Source organism: Enoplosus armatus, chromosome 13 (genome assembly GCF_043641665.1).
Source record: "Enoplosus armatus isolate fEnoArm2 chromosome 13, fEnoArm2.hap1, whole genome shotgun sequence".
Lineage (NCBI taxonomy): Eukaryota > Metazoa > Chordata > Actinopteri > Centrarchiformes > Enoplosidae > Enoplosus > Enoplosus armatus.
This window is the reverse complement of record NC_092192.1, coordinates 5552762-5573491: the sequence shown is the minus strand read 5'-3', so window position 1 is coordinate 5573491 and position 20730 is coordinate 5552762. Positions and strand designations below refer to the sequence as shown.

Genomic DNA, 20730 nt, shown 5'->3' with positions numbered 1-20730 from the left:
AAAAATTTTGCGATCAAAAGTCATAATGCTAATGCACATCTGCCCTTTAGTGGCGAGCTGCGTTGAGCGAAAACGCCTCATCAACAAGCTTATCTTATCTTCACGGTGATAATTTAATTCTAGCAGTTAACCAGAGTTAAGAGCGAGCAGTAGGTTGAGTGGAATCACATTCACACTTGCAGGGTCCAGGGGGCTGCATGTTCCTATATATGTGTGTGTGTGTGTGTGTGTGTGTGTGTGTGTGTGTGTGTGTGTGTGTGTGTATCAGCAACACGTGTGTAGCACTGGCTGCCCGGGCTGGAAGAATATTTGCTTTGCTTATCGCCGCCCTAATGCTCACTGACAACTTAATAACATCACAATTAACTAAATGCTAAACAGATGCCAGTGCTGGACTAATGTGATTGAGACAATCGGCACTTTTGACGTGACCCCTGTGTAGCGCTGCCATTGGCCTAATTTGCTTGAGTGACATGACTGGACTGTGTGTGTGTGTGTGTGTGTGTGTGTGTGTGTGTTTGTATTTGAGCTGACTGATTGCGAGGCCACCGGTGTGAACAATTTACATGGAAGTAAAAGACGAAGGAGAAAAGAAATAATGTGACAGAAAAGAACTTTTTTTTTTGATCATCATAACCTTGTTGTCCCCCCCCCCCCCCCCCCCCCTCCTCTCCTCTTTCTCTTTTGCTTTTTCTGTCTCTCCTCCCATCCTCCCTCCCTTTCTGCCGCTCTCTCTCTAGCCAAACTATTTCTGGCTTGAGAAAAGAAAGTGTTTACTCTGCGGCAGAGGCCTGCTGGAATCACGCTGTGTTCCCACTGGCTAAACCCACTATTGCCACTCCATGGTTTGCATATTTTCCCTGTATTACAAGACTTTAAAAAAGGACGGAGGGAGATAAAGACAGAAAGAAAGAGAGAAAAGAGTAAGAGAGCAGCCTCCCCCTCCTATTATATGTGGATTTTCTCTGGCATAGAGTGTGTGTGTGTGTGTACATGGAGAGGATTCATGTATAAACAGGAACACCAACAGTCGGACAACAAATTCTTTCGAGGCCTGTGGACTCCGAACTCATTTCTGCACAGGTCACATGGGAGATGCAGTCTCTGTCGTTTTTACTGCTACTCACAGCTCATGTTGAATAACAGGCAACTGCTCATACCGAATGTGGCCCTAGTTTGGCATATGAATGTGCAGAATGCAATGCAAATTACAAAGTGTGCACTTGTGGATATATACGGTTCAGATTGGCAGTTACAGAGCCTGCAGAGCCTGTAAAATGCATGAATCCCTAGTTGTAAATTGTGCATTTTTTAAATCAGCAGACGGACTAAAAAACAAACCAGAAAAGTACTTCAATTTATTGCTTAGTATTTTGTTTGTGAGCCACTTTCTCCATGCACATATTCTGACCTTTTGCTTTTCTGCACCAAGCTACAGTTTAATCAAGTGGAATGTGAGTGTGGTGGATTTTACCAATAAAATACAAGAGCTATAAATTATGGTGGGGACCAAAACAATCTAATGAAAAAAAGGGATGAAGCTAGCTGGCAGAAGTATAGAGATAAAGACGGAATAAGAAGGAAAAAAAGCAGCAGCTCAGAGCTCAGAACTGTCTTGTACAGCCCGACAGGGAGAGGCTTTACTGGAAATGCAAACTGAAAATGACACGTTGGAGGTGGCCGCGTTTAAATGAGCACAACAGTTTCACAATTGGATATTATGGAGGGGGACAAAATCCACATTAAAACAGCTTTGGAAACAGTTTACAGCTGATATCCCAAAGAGGAAATGACACAGTGTACAGCAGCAATGAACAACTACTTCTTTTGTGCCAGAAACACTGACTTCTGAGGACAGTTTGTACTGTCTGAGTAACACGTCCTTCTCTAAACAAATCTCCCACGAGGTATAAAATGCATTAATGACTGTCCGTATTAAACAATAACTAGCTCCTTAAATGTTACCAAGCCTCATGAAAAGATAAAATCCTCTTTTTCTGGCCCATAAATTGAAAGTCAGCATTACAAATACAACAGCTAAATTTCACTGAAAAAAGCCTGACCTGTGTGCTTGCATATACTCCCAGAGGATAAGGAGGGCACGGCTGCTCAAACAAACAAAACAAAAATCAAACAAAAACATACATCTGTAAAAGGAAAAACGCTGCTAAAATGAAAAAAGGTTGGCACTAGCATGACACATTAAAATCTAATTAAAGTGTTTTTAATATTCCTGCCAAAGGTCTAGGTTGCCCCCGCCTTCGATTATATCATCCCTAGTCCATATTTGCCTAGACAATATTTCAAAATAAAAATGCACTTTGGAGTGGTTTCAAATCAGTACGCACATTACATTACGCTCTGCTTCCTGTCAATCACCTGACAGCCACATGATGAAATGGAAGTCTTCACCAGGAAATCCTCCCTATAAACATGTAGTCTTACATGTGTTGTTGCCAGGAACGCTGCTAACAATACAAAGCCATGACTTTAAAAAAAAAGAGCTGAATTCTCAATGTATACATTGCATAACAATTGGAGGACACGCGGCAGAGACAGTATTAAATGGGCTACAACTCTAAATGACAGCAGTGTTTTTCTTTAAGGATGAGAGCTCCATGAAAGCCAGACAGACTGTGTTCTTTGCTTACAAAAGCCCTGAGGCAAGTCCCAATTTAGAGATAGAGAGAGACTCTGATACGATGCCATCCAATTTGGGAAAATATGTGACAAAAATTAGCCGTCAGTAGATGTAATGCAACTCACAAGTGACTTCGGCTCCTGAACACAGGCATTCCTGGATTTATTTGTGTATGTGTTGCACAACACTGCCAAAGAAGGGGATAGTTTGCAGTGTGTGTTTATGCATTTGTATTTGCACGAGTTCAGTGGGTAAAGGCAGCCACATGATGTTTTGCTGCTAGTTCCCTTGGCATCCCGATCAGCCCCCCCCCACACACACGCATACCCTCATCCCCATGCAAAAGAGCTTGTCCGTTAGGAATGATGACAACTTCAGGAATGCCGCATCGGCCTCCAAACTATCCTCTGGTTTTGGATAACTACCCGCTATACGTCCCACATACAGTACGATATACCAAGGGCAGCCCAGTTAAAAGCAGGAGAAGACAGAGAAAGTGAGAAAGACACAGAGGTTGAGTCAGACTGCAGCTGATCAGGCCAACAGAGGAGATGCCACAATAGTTCCCATTCAAAGCGGCAAGAAACAGCCACAGTTTCAGAGGCCAAATATTGTCATCAGAGAACATTAGCCAAGGGCTGAAGCGCTGCCAAGAGGCAGGCAGAGATCAAATCTGGCTTTGATGGCCAACAGTAACCCCATGCTCCCACCACACGCCCTCTCTGATGTTATGCGTCTTGGGTACTGTACACACAGACATTTCTGTATAAATAAATCCATGTTTGTTAAGCTTTCCAGCTCAAACGGATTGAACACAGTACTGTCCAGTGGAGCTGCTTTTGTATCGGATGTAGTTTCTTTTGTTTTGTCCAGCGCCCTGTATATTCTGCTGTGATATCATTATTTACACGATCTAGACATATAAAGACGGCCATATATAGAAAATAGAACAAAAGTTCTTAGAGGATGCTGTGTTCATCACAAGTGTCGTATCGGTCGAACAACAGTAACTACTTTTGTTATAGGGGTTAAGGGATTCAAAGAGTAAAGGAGGCCAAGATGTGAAGGGAGTAAATAGAGAAAAGTCAACAAGGTCTTTACATCAAAATAGTTCATCCTCTAAGGACCATGAAATGTACTCATAGCAATCATGTGCATTTTGACAATTTACTAGCCTGAGGGTGGCGCCAGAGGAATGGCTTGCCTGAAATCAAAGAGTTCATCCTCTGGGGAGCATGAATGTGTTCAGTAACTTAGATTTTGATATGGTCTGGCAGCAGAATAATAATTAAACTAATTAAGAATTATTCTGGGACACTATGACTATCAATAGTGATTTAATGATAATCTGGCCAGTAGTTGAGATATGTTGTTTTGAACCAACACAAAAGAACTACTTAGTAAACTGGGAGAAAGTAAATTGGTAAAGTCATCATGTCATATGATGTGCAGCTGCACTGTGATGGTGTTGGTGGTGTGTTTTGGCTCATAAAATGTCCTGACTGAAGAAGATCTACACCTGTGGTTGAACCAGTAGCTCCCAGACAAGTTACTTATAAGTCTTGACAAAGTTAGAGAGAGAGACTTGTTTGTTTACCTCTCTCCCTCTCATCTCGTCAGTCACTCCTCAGCTGAAAATAGACCAACCTGCTAAATGCTGTTAACCTTCAGATCACTGGTGAGCTTAGTGCACAAATAATACTTTAAATGTCACCATATGCAAGGCCAAACACACACAGAGACATAACTCAACAATAAACACATGGTCAGACACAAATGATGAGACCAAATGAAAGAACTAATTCAAGACCAAATTGGATTTTGGTGTAGTTTTTGTGTTGAGAGAATAATTTAAAAAGTTAATCTTGGTCCCATCACATTTCTCTCACGAATGACAAAAAAAAACAAGTAAATGTGGAACAGTGTAACCCCTGGTTAAATTACAAGAGGAAATGTAAAGTGGACACATACGGTACAATAGTAAATGGGCTACAAGTCATCATGACACTGATATTCTCCTTGAAGAAAGAAAACCTCTGCATTATTCAGCTGTTTATTATTCTAATGACTGAGACAGATATGTTGCTGGACATAGACAAGAATACATAAAATGTTGGTATACCAATGTTAACTTTTAGTTTCCATAATGATTATGATAATTAAATAAGACTAAACCATTACATGTGTGCGATATATTGATTTTGAGTTACTGAAGTGACAGAAATCAGTGAGTCTATTGCTTTCACAATGGGGAGGCCAAATGTCAACTGCTCAAATCCAGAGCCAGGGATGTCGTAATGTAGGTGTACAGTAGCTTAAAGTGCAAAACGGCAGAGAGGCTGAAACTGAGAATCATATGGTGCAATGAAACTGCCTTGTCATATTTTACAGGAGCCCATTTTTCAGACTCTGATCCCGCAGAGGGGCTCAACACATGGATGATTACTATACTATTACTGCTGCTGCTGCGCCAGTCGTCTGGCAGGAAGACACGTCTGGCCCTGGCTGCCGCTGCCCCCCCCCACCCCCCACCCGACCCCTTCCATTCGTTCCAGACTGGAATGCCTATATTTAGAGTGCTTCTTTCCGCTGTTATGGCTGTTGGATCATTAGCCTCGTTTAACCCTTCTTTACCTCCAGCGAGCTGATTGGCTGAGGGCATGCCCCTCAGGAGTAACCCCCCTCCCAAATCCTGACTACATCGCCCCACCTTCCCCTCTGAAATGTTGAGGAGGAGTGTGTGTGTGTGGGGGGGCATGAGTGGCCGCAGAAAGAAAGTATAGCCACCCAACGGGAGCTGCTACTGGGAGCCTGAGGGTCACGGCTTCACATGAAGGACAAAACAAAAGATGATGATAATGATGATGTGTGGCTATTTTGGGGATTGGTTTCTGGCTTGAATGTGCATTGGCAGCAGCTCTTTCCTCTCATCTCGTTTTGCTTGACATGCCAGGGCGGGGCTAAAGGATGGCAATGTGGGTGACTCCGTGACCTTTCCTCTGATGCCACTATTAGACCAGAGTTTCCATTTAAGAAATGTCAAAATCTGCTGGGCAAATTGACATTAAATCCATCGAACACATTCATGCTCCACATTGGATAAACTGTCTGCTGTTTTCCTCTGTATGCAAAATATCACAAACTAATTGCCTAATTGACATTAAACATGTGGACATTCATGGTCGCCAGAGGATGAATCCTACTGAATATGGAGATCCTGTAGCCTAGCAGAAATTTCCACTTGTGGTCATGGTGTTGTAAAATGTAACAGGCTGACCACCAAAATGTTAGCTTAAGGCAAAGGCAGTCACGGAGGAAGACTGAGCCCTTCTGAATTACATTGCACTACTTTAGTATTGTGCAGTGTAGTCAGTGCTGCACAGTGTATCTCAGTTCCATACTATATACTAACACAATACTAATGTTGACGTTGATGCTGTACAGTAGGTGAGTAAGAGAAACCAAAGGACTCACACAAACACACAGGTATACATACAAGATAAAAAAACAGGATACTCCAGCACATACCCTTGCCCCAAGCACAACATCTCCATAGCGAAGTGGTGGAAATTTGAGACAATCCTTTCCCCCCAAATTAAAGAGTTCATCACCAGCAGCGAAACTGTTCTGGGCCATCACACATCTGCTGAAGGGGGATTTACTTCTTCCTATTTACAACTTGGCACCTAGATCATCCTCGTCTTCCCATTTTCATAGCTGAGCACTGATAAACAACATCGGCCTGCCAAATTTTCCCGGTTTGTTGATTACTGTTGGGTCTGTCTTGATTTAGGGCGAGTGGGACTAATCCAAGATGATGTGATCTATCTATCCGTCAATCCACGGCTCCAGTTAGCCAGAGAAGGCTGAATGAGCCTCCACACACACCACACCACAACATGCATGCTGATTAGTGAAAATACCCAAACAGATTGGGAGTGTGAATCAGGAGGGACCTGATGATTCAATGTGATCTCAATGTTTCTCCCTTTGAATTTGGTCTGATTACAGTGCATGCTTAGAAGTTTTCTAAACACACTCCAAACATCTGCTACTTTGATTTTTTCACAGCTATTTGTATTATTTTAAATGCAGTATCTACACAAATAAGTACATGGAGAATGAAATCAAGTGGAGCGTCCTGTACAAATTCAACCAATGCAAACACACAGATGTAGCAGAGGAGCTCATATCTTTTTGTTTATGTCTCTGGTGCCGTGATGACATGTCTGGCGGTGCGTGTGTTCATACCGGTGTGGATCTGCCGGTGAGCCTCCAGGGATTCCTCCGTCTGGAACTGGGCACCACACTGGTCACAGACGATGGCCTTCTCACCAGCTGCACAACAACAAGAGACAAGAGCGTGGACGATTATTACACATTCACACACGTTCAATGTTGGGAAAAGCTGTGCGAAATGGAGAGAAAAGGGGCGTCTGTAAGCTAAAGTGGAGACAAAATAAATTTAACTAAAAGAAAATTCACTTGTCAAAACTGAACAATTATCTGACGGAAATTTTAAGATCATGATTTGATGTTAGCCTCATAACATAACTAAAAAAAGATAACCATAATGCAGTCAGCAGGGGACCCATATTCCAAATGAATGCAACTTTTAAACACAAAGGAAGGGAGGAAGAGGTTTTAGGATTTGGGGACCTTTAGGTAGTTACAACAAAATCAAAGAGTGAATCTTTAACACAGATAACTAATAAATCAATAATGAAATTATATCGAAGTTGGCATATATGTCGGCTGATAAGTAATAAGAAATGCAAAAGCCAAAGTTTGTCCAACAGAGAACACTGACAAGTTCTCAGTCACAACTATATTGGCCGATATGTTTGCATCAGATATTTTTACACTGTGATATATTGATATTGTTATTGGCCATAAAAATACAGTATTGGTAGGGCTCTAATGCTCCAGACGTTCTTATCAGTGAATGAATGAAAATTAAGTTAAGATATGTGAGTTTTCTTGTCTCATTCCATGCACAGCCTGTGTGATAATAAGCAAAATGTTGTAATAGGCTAACTATGAAACTATCCATCACTTGTACCAGGCCTAAGTTTCAACCATGTGATGAACTGATATTAGAAAATTGCTTGACTGCTGAATGTTTTGCAGTCTGATGTTGTATTATCAGAAGGCTTAGGCTTTCATTATTTGATCCTCTTTCGTTTTTTTAGAATTTAGGTTAATATTTTTCAGTATTTGATTGATTAATGGGTGTATTATAATATGTAATTTAGCCTACATTTAGCTTTATAATTTGAGGAGTCAAACTATCCACCTTCAGATTGGCCAGATTCAGCTCCAAATTTAATTAATATGCAAATAGTGGCAGGAGGTGTCATCTCCTTCCACATACATGCTTGATGAAGGCTAATTTGCCCCCCAAAAATTCTTACAGTAATAATTATAGAGTCCATTATTTGTGACAGTTCATGTGACACACTCAGTAAGAATGAGGCTTAAGTGCATTATTTTCACATTTAATTTCTCTAACTTCCAGATCAAAAGGCATTCAAAAGTCTCTCTTTATGTCAATATATACTGCAGACCCAAAGTAATATATTTAATATGTGCACAAAGTGTATCAGCTTAATACACAAGACTGATGAATTCCTGCTTTTGACTCAAAGCCAAGTTATTATCTATAGCTTTTGTTGCACAACACTCTGTCTTTTTTTTCAAATACATCAAGTATGCACCCCTTGAGCTATGATCTGGATTGCTATGTTTACCTATAGTTTATGAAGGTGTACAACCTTGTCTAACAGTAAAAGGAGAGATAGGAGCCTGGCATGCACACATACAGGGTGCTGTTGGAGGGCACATCAGATCAGGCCCAGGCAAATGACTTTTTATGGCTTGGCAACAAGCACTGTGCATGCCATACACATCACACATCAAACAGACGCACGCACACGCACAGAACACACACAGACGTTTAACATCTGGATATTCGGTGTGTGCGAAATAGGCGTGTGTGTGTGTGTCTGTTTCCAGTGCAAGCACAGAGCGATCTCTCCCGACCAGACCTTGGTTTGTTCTTGGCACAGCCTCCTGGGTTACGACACCTCCAGAGAGAGAAAGAGAACACAATGAAAACAGGAAGCCAATTCTTAGATGACAGAAAAAAAAAAAAAGTCAGGGAGAGATGGCTTGTGTGGTTTTGCAACCGCAGTGACATTAGGGAACGGCCTGTACTGTAATAAGCCCTACCAAAAGCAGAAATGACACGGACCGTACATGACAGAGTGTGCCTGCCAGTAGAGTGCTTATGCAACAAGTTATGCAAAAGACGGTACGCTGCACAACTGAGCGTGACTAGATCATAAGCCACTGCAATGCAACCTTTAAAGCCTGCACATCCTAGATTCGTCTGTGATATCACAAGATTTATTTCCATTTAACAACTTTAGACTAAATAGACGGAGCTGGTGAGCAATGTCCTTTTTAATTGGCTGCATATTCAAGAGGCATAATTTGTAGTGTGAGCGTATGGCGCGCCAGTGTCAAATGCACAGATGAGCATATGGCCGAATTAGCTGGCGAAAGCAGCCACTTAACCTTTGGAGAACAAGACGTGTAGTGGAGATGTAGACAGAATCCCCCAACACACCCACTGGTGTCCCTCATTTGCATTAATCACATAGTACCTCTGTTGCTTCTTTAACTCCCTGATTCATCATTGTTGGATCAACTGTAATTATTATTTTTTGCTACATGCTACGGTTGCTCTGCAAGCCTGCATTTGACTCCTTCCATCATATTGATTTGAGCTCATTGATCGCCCTCGCAGAGACCAACTGGGACAATTTTATGACCAGGCAAATGCAACCCTGCCTCCATGACGTGCTACCCATAGACTAACATCAAAGTAAATACATTCTTGAAAAGGGCCATATTGTGTTGTTAGCCCACCTACCACATACACATGTGCATACTTAACATTACTTCTGACCGTTTCCCAAAACATGTTGTAGTGTCTTAGACCTACTTCCCAGGTAGCTACTGACTAAATTAATTTGCATAATCTATCTATCAATGTATTGAAACATGAAAATAACTAGTCCATTGCAGGGATTATCATGTAACCAGTAAGTTTCATGAAAAGCAAGTTTCAATTTACAATTCCTCCCTTCATTGCCACCACTGAGGTGCCCCTGAGCTGGGCACTTAACCCCCAGCTGCCCCAGGTGGGCTCCTGAGGGGCCAGCAGATCAAACTATGATTGTACTGGGCAGCTTCCAGGTGTGAATGCGTGTTAGTGCACCGCTGTGTGTTCCTGGAAAAAGAACATTCATGCTCACCAAATCTAATCTGGTTAAAGAAATGAATGGACACCAATGGCTGCCTGGAAGGTTAGAAAAACACACAACTTTGGTTTGCAGTATTGTAAAATATAGATGATTTGCAGTAAATCTGCTTAACACTGGCGTGGCTACTATGAGTTATGACTCCGCCTCACAGACAGTAGTGCAACACTATAACCAGTCTTCTGGGAGGCCAGGAGGCGTGTGCTAAATGGGCCAGGGATAGGATTTTAGTGCAGGGCATGCCCCTGCTTGTGGCACAAGGACATAAATTGTCAGGAAATGCCTGCATGGTGCCTTGCTTCAAGGAGAATGGAGTTGTGTGAGGTCACCGTGGGGCAAAGGGGGGAGGAAAAGTGGGAAGCACAGGAACCCAGGGTACACACAGCCCGGCAGCCACCCAGCCAGATGCCCGTCACTCTAGTTAGCCAGCTAAGTGCTAACAGGGGGCCCTCCGCTTGGTAACAGCCGCCATCAGCCATTTTCACTGCCAAATTAAAGTGATAAATCTTGAGGCCCCTTTGATCACAAGAGAGTGAGCTTGTTAGTTAGGAAAGACGGGGTAACCGGGACAGAGGGGACACACACTTGACATCAGCTGTTACTCTTGTCACATGTGTTCTAAATAATAGTGAACACAAAAACTACCGTCTAACCAGGGGCCCATTCAACATTACGCCGTAAAAGGCATTTTATTTCAAAAGCGAAATGAACCTGATCTTGAATTTCATTTAGCGAGGTTTTCATTTGAACAAAACAAATATTCAATGGTGGCACCCCCCTGCCGCTCATGAATGAAAACTCAAAAGCTAATGTGAAGTAAAACAAAATCACAAAAATTAAATCAACTAACGGAATCTCCAAATGGTAGACGCTCCCAGTCTACTACTGTTAGTGGGGGAGTCCTGTGTCACATTGCCACTGATAAGCCCTTAGCTGACATAATAAAAGTTGCACAACATGCTGAGTTAGTGTGTGTGAATGTGTGCATATTGGGAGGTGGGGAAGGGGTGGTGATCAGGTGCCACATGCCACTGAAGCCGCTTCCCTTTTCGCTTCCCTCTCTGAAATATTGCACAACTGTTGTTGCAGCGCAGTGTGGCTCGGTTATTTCATAAAGGGCTGTAAAAGAGAACAAGCCAGAGAGGGCTCCCTGCCAATCAAGTAAACTTCCTACAAAGCCTGGGAGCAAAGAGTAATATAACGGTCTTGTGTATACTGTAAACTTGATCTGTCTTAACAGGCCTTTCATCACTCTCGTAAAGAAAACTTTCCTTCAGACGGTGCCATGGTGCAACTTTCTAGAAGCCATAACTTCTCAGTGTGCTGTGCTGATTTTTAAAGTTAGATTAGCTATTGTTTCTGTTAAACTGCAGCTGCAAGTGTATGCCAGGTAGTAGACTGTTCATATCCGGTTCCTTGGTTTCCTGAAAAGGCACATTTTGTAATTTTAAATGAACTACTGCAGAAATGTTCTTCTTCTTTTAAAGAGGGCTTAGCCCTTTGTTTAGGATGTAAAGTTAACGTAGCAGGCCCTGCCCCTGACTGTGTAGGCAAACACTAGTATTTAAGTTGGTCATGGGCTCTGGGTCAAAACGAATAATCTATCTAAAATCTATTTCATTAAAGTCAAGTCTGACAACATAACGTGGAAACGTAAGTCAAGTTAAAATAAATAGAGCCCAGTGCTTAACTTAACTTAACTTAAAACCTGATAAACACAACATATCTCGACATTTATAATATGATAAACAATTCAGCTGTTCGTGGTTGCTTTGCAAAACCATTACTGTATGTCAGAAACCTTTTCAAGTTATAAAAGTCTAAAATCACAAGTAACACAGTGACATGTGATATGGGTCTCCACCTCGCGCTACAACAACGTCACAATCTTCATCATTCACACCTTTGTTCAACTTTTAAATCTCCCTGTCACTCTGTTGTAAAAGCGCTCTATAAATAAAACTTGTGATTACTGTTGGGTCTAGTTGACTCTAGGTACTCTAACCGCTTCCTTGGCATTATTCAAGAGTGTTTCACTTAAAGTTAACTGCTGTGGGCTTCCCCCAACAGTGGCAACATTTAGACGCGACGAGGATTGTGGATAAGCCCACTGAGCAGGCCTCACAGGGAAGTGATGGTGCATTCCCTTGCCTGTAATTTCCCCTGACATACTAAGTGCTCATTCTCCCATTTTCCTAAATAATGTGGTGTGCAATGGTGCATTGTCCTATTTGCCATTACACTCATTCCATGTGTGCATGGAATCTGAGTTGCAAATGCAAACCGTCGTTACGTTATGATGCAGAGACGAAGACCAGGAAAAGTAACCTCAATGGCCATTTGGGAGTTTGTGGGTGTGATAAGTGTGTTAGGGTGCAACAACACACACACACCATCACCACACTCGCATCACCCAGCTCAGCTATGTGATCTCATAATGCCGCCATTCAGAAGCTCTTCTCATTCAAAAGAATATGTCAGAGACAGAGAAAGGCCCTGTTTGTTTGGGGTGACACTCCTGCTTTTCCGTTCCTCCTGTGGAAGACTAAATATTTTTTTGTGACTGTATGCCCACACTCAGACTTGACACTTGTTGTTCCAACCTACTTTCTTTCACAGGTAGAGCATATATGCTAAGTTTGCAACAGATGTCCCCCCTTGGGGATCTCAGTCTAAACAGAATCTTTCATCAAAGACAATCGCAGAATTAAACATAAGAGTTAGAGAGCCTGTCTTTGCTCGTAGCGACACACAAAAAGTAGGCCACCATGTTGATAGGAGAGCTAAACACTTCATCCTGCATGGGAGATAAAGAAAAACCTGTGTTTCTTCTTTATCAACCGCTGGTCATTTCCTAATCTGATGAAGCCATCAGTCTTCCCATTGCAGCACATGCATTATATGACCTTGTTTCAGAAAGACGTACAATGTTTCAGGAAATCAGCAAAGTCATGCAAAGACCTTCTGTTTCCTGCAACATAGTCATCAAAATCAGTTGTCAGATGGTCTCACATGCCCGCTTGCATGAGATGGCATGACACTATTTAGCATTCATTACACAAAAAAACCCTGTCTAAGAGCTTCCACATTGAGGAGTTCAACAATAGAGCTCGACTGTTCCAGGAGAATAAGCCTGCGGTAATACCTAAAATGCCAAATTCAACTCCGGAAAATCCATCACATGGAAAAACCACGTGGTAAACAAACAGCTCTGGTGCATAGGAATAAAATGCCAGGTGACTTTACGACTACACTGCTAGTCAACCTGTTGATTTTACCTGTGCTTTCTTATAATAAAATGCATCAGCGTCATTTGGTGAGACTCTGGAACATTTAGTTTGAGCCAGCAAAGTTGTGCCTTGTGTTAAAGTTTGAGATCAACCAAGTTAGCTACATGCAAGCCTCAAAAGGCTCTCTTGTATGTAGAAAGTAAGGGTTTTTATGCGGCTTAAAAACTGGTCCAAAGTAAAATTTTCTCCATCACACATTTCCTCTAAAATGCACGGGCCACACTGACCTGAAAAGTTACTTCATTTTACAGGAGTTAGGTCAAACATTGAAAGAGTATTGAGAGAGAGGCCTGAAATTCTAATAGGCTGGGCGACTTTTGCACAAAAATGAACTTGTGAAGGTTAACTTGACATGAGAAAGCTCTAGTTCTGACTCTTTTTCCCCACTTCAGTTCCTGTGCAGCCTTGGTTCTAGCAGGGCAGGACACGGTTTACTGTATGTGCACATATTTCTGCAGGAAGTGGCTGAATGATCTGTTCTCCGGAGTCGGGGAGGCTAAATGGGAAATTAAAAAGGCTAATTACAGTGTATCTGTCGATGGCCGACCAATATCACACTCAGTGGTTTTAAACAGTGTAAACAGGGCAGGACAGAGAGAGAGAGAGAGAGAGAGAGAGAGAGAGAGAGAGAGAGAGAGAGAGGCAGGCAGACAGATTAGGTAGAGAGAATGTGCATGTGTGTGTGTGTGTGTGTGTGTGTGTGTGTGTGTGTGTGTGTGACAGAGGGAGGGAGGCAGACAAGCGCAGTCACCAACAAAAACATAGCCTGGCTGTTCACTGAGCCTACATAAATGGCTTACGTAAGACAGTACTCTCAGTACCAAAAAACAGCAAAAATCCATAAACACACACAGACACACATCCCCCCCCTCCTACTCCCCCGCGCACACACACACACGCACACATGCACACACATACACACGTGTTGGTTTCACTACACTTGTGAGGACTTCCATTCATTCCCATAACCATAAAAAATAACTTCCACTGTCTTTACTAGATTCATGTCCTTAATCTCCACCATAAAATAAGAGTGAAGCAATGGGGCAAAAATGACATTGAGTGTCAAAAAAAAAAGAAAAAAAGATCCTTATTCCCAGCATCTAAAACTAAATCTGGTTCACATACAAATAACAAAACAAGTACACGCACACACACATACAGTCACGGGAACACACACAGACGCAGTATGCTGTCAGAACAATGAGTACAGACACCACACGCTCTCTCTCTCTCTCACCCCCCCCCCCCCCCCCCGTGCCTCGCTCTACCTTCAGCTTTATAACGAGCCGTGCTGTACAGTTTTATTTACACCAGCCTCTTATCAGTGGTACAACAGCACAGAGACTGCCAATTGGAGAGGACAGGCCACGGTACTGCCTGTACCCTGTAGTGGAGTAGGTGTGTACCGCCATGCTCCCAGCACGTTTTTATCAAGGCTCAGAAAAGACTGGGCCCGTGCCAGGCTGCCTCTCAAAATAATAAAACATACTCAACACACAAAAAGACACACACACACACAGGTTGAGTTTGCAATAAGTCATCATAACTACAGGCACATTATTACACAGGTCTTCCAGCACGTACAATTGAGAGGGCTTCCATTTAGGGATGTAATGGGGTAAACCCACCTTAAGTCATTTTAACCACCTTTTTAATATGCAGGAATAGAATTTAGCAAATGCATTTTTAGCTTAATGTGTACCAGGAAACATGTGACAGGTGGCTGAGATCAACATCAAACGCATTGAGGATTGACGTGTCACAATATATTTTGGCACAGAAAATTGTTTTGAAAACTACTGTTAAATGATATCATAAAATTTTTTTATCAAATCATTTCATAAAATAACACAGGTGGCAGAAAAGAGTCTCAGCTTTCAGTATTTGAGCGCAGGAAGACAATTCATATGACGTCTAAATGTTTGTCTATACACAAAAAAGTAGCATTCATTTTAAAGGTTTAACGTGGCGGGCTGTTTGTCTGACTGTCATTGCGTAAATATCACAGGTATGGAATTCAAAAAAAGTCAGATTTGTTAGTTATTCAAAACCGAAGTATTAAACTGGTCGTTATGAATCCAGGGGAAAAAAACGTGTCTAGGCTATCGTGTAATAGCATTAAGGCTGCAACCTTGGACGAATATGACAAACGGTTTTAACATTACAAAGAAACATAAGACACCTAACACAAAGAATTCAGAACAGATTAGCCAACAAGATACTGTCATACACGTCAGAGCAATAAATCATACCATACAGGATAGAAAACAAATAAGATGGTAAACTCTAACCTCCCACCACAACAAGAAGTTGAATTCATTGGCTAGCTACTTTGGTTAGTAGCCAAAATTACCAGCTAGTCATGAAGAGCATCTGTTTGCTAATAAGACAACTAATATGAAGATGTCTGAAGTCTAATTTGATTTGGAAATAAAGTAGCTGGCCTGAATCTGCTGTTTTAAACAGTTTCCCAATTGTTTCAAGATGGCCACCATGTGAGTAACATTACTGATTTATCCCCGTTTGATCTAAGCTTTAAAGATGTTGATATAATTGAAGACGAGGACATGTATGGGAAAGGATGAGACGGTCGCTATGAAGTAGGAAAAGACCCTGAAAGGACAATTACTAACTCAATGTAACAGAGTGCTCCAGGCAAACACAAAGTAGCTGCACATTGAACATACATAATGTACCACAGATGACATTGCAGTAACTATAAAACATTCTCCCAAACATCAAGCAGACGCACAGGCAGAAATGACTTTATGGTGTGAGCAAACACAGCGCTATAGATAAGAGGAGATAATCTTGCTTTTCCGTGAGGGGTGGGGGGGGATAGACAAGCCATCAAAAAGCACAGGAACATGTTTGCTCCCGATGATATTGTTATCGACGGAAAGAGAAATCAAAGGGAAGTGAGGGAGCACGAGGAAGAGGGAGGGAGAGAGAAAAAGGAGGAAACAGATGAAGACAGAGAATATTCAGGTCGCATTTGACAGCTTTACGGTCTGTTGCGCCGAATGGGATGTCTAGGGACGTGGCAAAGCAGACAAATATTGACTTGCAGAGCGTTCGCATGCACACACGTACACACGCAGAGACGCACACGCAGACAGGGAAAACACACAAGACACTTCCACATGAAGCCTCGAAATTCAGCCCCCCTTCAGAATGGATGAGCTCACATTGCAACATCAGTCACCCTTGTTTTTTTGCCCAGCTCAACCTCTTAATCAATTTTGCCTGCAAACCAATTTGTTTGTCCAGTAGGTCACAGACAGTTCTCTGCCCTCACTGTTCCCTGTTCTCGTGTACTGTTTATTTCTCCCTCTCCTTTGCCTCACTTTCTCTGGACGACGAAGCCATTTCCAGAGCTTTTGCCCCCTGGGAGATCGAGGGCATCTCAGTCCACACATCCATCCCTCCCTCCCCTTCCTCCTTTCCTGCGCTCCCTTCCTCCCTTTCCACCTCTTTCTCTCCTCTCCTCCTTACTTTCAAACTGTCTTGACGTCAGAGAAACCTGGTTTAAAGTGTGCACTGACGCGAATGGACACGAACACATATGCATCATTTAAAACAGCTTCTTTAGCTTTCTAAACTGCCTCTGAACTTCTTATTTCTTTAGAGAAGTAAAATCAGATTACTGGTAATGTGGTTTTGGGTACATTGTGTTAGTAATTGATAACAATGTCTTATCATCTCTTCTTAAAACACAAATATATCAGAGACCTTATCCTGATTTTACTTGAGATGGCTTTTTATTTAACTGGAATTTGTTTGACCTTTTTTTAAATTATGGTCCAGTTTAATGACTTTTACTTTCCTATATATTTTCTTCCACATAATTTTCTTAGTCAGTCCATCATTGTGGTCCAGACTGGAATATCTTGACAAATACTGGATGGATTACCATGACATTATGTACAGACATTCATGGTCTGGAGGGGTGAATCCTAATTAATTTGGTGACCCCTCTAGTGCCACCGTGAGGTTGAAACGTCTTGAAACTACTGAATGGATTGCCATGATATTTGGTACAGATATTCATGTTATTGTAATAACTTTGTTGATCCCCTGACTATTCATCTAGCACCATCAAGGCAAAGCCGCAGCTGCACTTTGTGTTTAGTAGCAAATGTTAGCACGCATGCAAACATGCTAAACTAAGATGGCGACCATGGTAACGTTACCTGTTAAACATAAGCATGTTAGCATTATCTCTGTCTGCACATTATCAGTCTTCAGAGAGCTGCTAGCAGGGCTGTATGAATCCCTTCGTAAGGTAAGTTATTTTAAACGTTTTGGTTGTTGACTCACTGCAGAGAAACCAGGTCACGAGGACATCGCTCGAAAACTTTACAACATAGTGCAAAAGGTGCCACACAAGCCAGTTTGAAAGTAAAAGTTTGTTGTCTTATGGCTTTTGTTTATGATGCCCCATGGTCTGTGACATAAAACTGCCAAGCAGTGTCGTATCCCTGTGTCTGTAAAATGAAGATGGTGAATAAAATTTTATCATAACTGCTGGGAATGATGGTGAGATAAAGAAAATAAGATCCAGCTTGTAAAAACTTCCCAGGTGTAAGAACACACACACACACAACTATATTCCCTCCCTTGCTGTCCGGTAACAGCAATTACCCTGCCGTTGCCAGACACTGACCAAGTGTTTCAAAACACCCCCACCCTCTCCAAACCCTGGCCTCCCCTCCTCCCCGGCTGCCCCTAGAGGTGAAAGGTGCCATGTGTTTTCAGCTTTGCTTTCAACCCCCCTCTGTTTTCAAAAAGAGAGGAGAAAATGAGGCTTTGACATGTATCCGTGTGCTCCTGCAGGCCACAGACGCAACGATATCTTCAGGGCCTTGGGTGGATGTGTGTGTTTGTGTGTGCATGCGGGTACATGGATGTGTGTGAAGAAGTGGAAGGAAAGAAAAGCTGGATACATAGAGGAACCACCCGGGGCTCTCCTGGTGTGAAGAGGCAGGAAGTAAGTTAGGCTGCTCTAAAATGCCAAAGTGGACCATTTCTCTCAAGCCTCAGGGTCTGGTATTAATAGATCCTGGTTGGACAGGGGTGGGTGGGCTTCTGGTGAAATATATGCTGACATGAGTGACCTACTGCAGCTTGAGTCTACCAAAGTCTGTTGATAGAGGCCCTGATCAGAGTAAGTCAAACTTTAGATTGACTTGATTTTCAGTCTAAATAAATGAATTCAATGAGAAAATGCACACAGTACCATGCAGTCTGTGATGCTTTATCCCAAAGCATACCAGTGGGACAAGAGAGTTGTCCCTGTGACAGCACTGTGTATTAGAGTCCTGTTAACCCTCTAACCATCAAGGGCTGACCATCCTTCCAAAATCCATATTGGACAATCTTCAAAATACAAACCTACGGCATTGTAAGGACTTTTAGCTGACTGGCAGTGACAGTAGACAGAGCCTGTGAAAGATGGTGTAGCTGTGAAAGCTGTGTTTTCGTTAGAACCAAATAGCTGTAATTATTTAAATGCAGTGGCTTTGCATTTTCAAGATTTGTCTGACAAGGAACTGTGACAATTACAACACATCCTAAACACACAATTTTTGCTTGTCATTGAAGACAGCGACAAGCATACTCCACTGGTTTAGCATTACACTCCTTCATCATCGCCCATTTGAAAACGTTGATCAAAATTGATGCTGCAGAACTTGCAAAGCCTGGCGCATTACCGACTGTGGACAGTCCGGTCGGGAGAATCAGGTGTGGTATGCTTGTAGTGTACTAATGTAATCTGCTAATGTAGCCTCGAGCAGCTAGCCTCAAACTCTCTGGTAAGCTTCTTCACTTATTTCTCACTCCACATCCCCAGATTTGTTTTGTTGATCATTTTTTTTCATTTTCAAACTTGTAGTCTTCAGAACCAACCGACGTTGACTCAAGTAAGTCACTTGAGGCAGTTTATCAGATTTCGCGCAGCTCCCTCTGGAACCAAAAATGCTTTATACAACTTTTCCACATATGTAGTAGTACTCCCAAAGACATGTAAACAGACTTTGATGTTTGCAATTGGTGGGGTTCTCCTTTAAGCCACAAATTTGGATTTCACTATTGAATATCAATTACCGTGTAGCAATTATCAGTCCTATCGGCAACCATGCCCGATATCAGAATTGAACTGAGGTCAGAGAGCTCTAAACTAATCAACCTGACACTCAGTTCAAGGTCAATCTGGTGTAACTAGTAAGTACAGTGGGGCAGTAAGTTAATGTATAATCTGCTCAAAGCCATTCACTGATGAGTAACCAGAAGAATAACCAAGAGAGTGCGTGAGGAAAAGACTCTTTTTAAGATATTGTTTCAGGCATTTCTGCCTTTATTAGATAGTGACAGCTGAAGAGAGAAGGAATGACCTGCAGCAAAGGGTTAGAATCGAACCCAGGTCGCTGCATTAAGGACCCAGCCTTAGTAGCTCTACCAGGTGAGCTACCGGGGCGCCCTGGAAAAGACTCCTCTGTCAATTGATGATTCCTTCTTATGCATTCTACATCTGACTGACAGCTTTTCCAGATAATTCTGTTAAGAACAAATCAATGTGAGGTCACAGTGTTTTCAACAGTATTATCTTGCAAGTTGTGCTGTTAAAAGCGGCTGCAACATCTTTTTTTTCCCTGTGCTTTGCTCTTCTAACTCCTCCTAGGGAGCTCAACTCTGAGTCTTGTTTATTTCTTCAACAACGAGTGAATGTTCCTGTTGAATTTCTACTGCCTAAAACTTCAAAACCAGCTCCTTTACTCAATAGTCGTTTTCCAAAGCAATTTGACATGAAACAGAAGCTGGCAACACCCCTCAAACAACCACACAGCAGTTCTGAATCTTTATTGCAGTGTACGCTGTGTCCAGGGAGTGTTAGCAATAAACACTATTTGAGGAAATGCTTGGAAATGATTGATATTCGCAGATCTTGGCATTCTGTATATAAATAATAAGACAAAAGCCCTGCCAGTGGCACCTTAAGGCAGCAGTGTTCATTTCAACAGAACAAACAACATAGTGAACAATTTTACTTCTTAAGACTTGCTAGTAATGGGGCTAAAACAGTTTGTGCTGAGGGCGGCACTAGAGACAATCATGAGGGTTTATCATCTTGACAGCATGAATGTGCTCAGTAAATAACATGGCAATATGCCAATAAATTCTGAGATATCTTATCATGGAGGGTCAAGGAAACATCACAAAAATCATTATATATCAACCAAAAGTCCTCCAAAATGAACAACAGGTCATTTCTTATTGTTTTCCAATACGATCCATGAAAATGTACCTACCACATCTATGTTTAAGGATCGGTTAAGTTTAGGATAACTAAATCTACTTGGTTAAGGAAAATATCGTGGTCATGGTTTAAACACCAACCACATGCGGCTTTCATACAATGTTAGGTTTATTCTATGTGTGCTGGGAAGAGAGGGAGACAGACCTGAGA

The 20730-nt window shown here is 42.1% G+C and overlaps 1 protein-coding gene across 1 annotated transcript in view; it reads right to left on the bottom strand.

Moving 5' to 3' along the window:
* zbtb16a (zinc finger and BTB domain containing 16a) overlaps window positions 1-20730 on the bottom strand; it is a 132377-nt gene that overhangs the window by 41575 nt on the left and 70072 nt on the right. The window contains exon 4 of the mRNA XM_070917742.1: window positions 6893-6979. Within this exon, the coding sequence (XP_070773843.1) occupies window positions 6893-6979 (87 nt within the window). The remainder of the gene's footprint in view (window positions 1-6892; window positions 6980-20730) is intronic.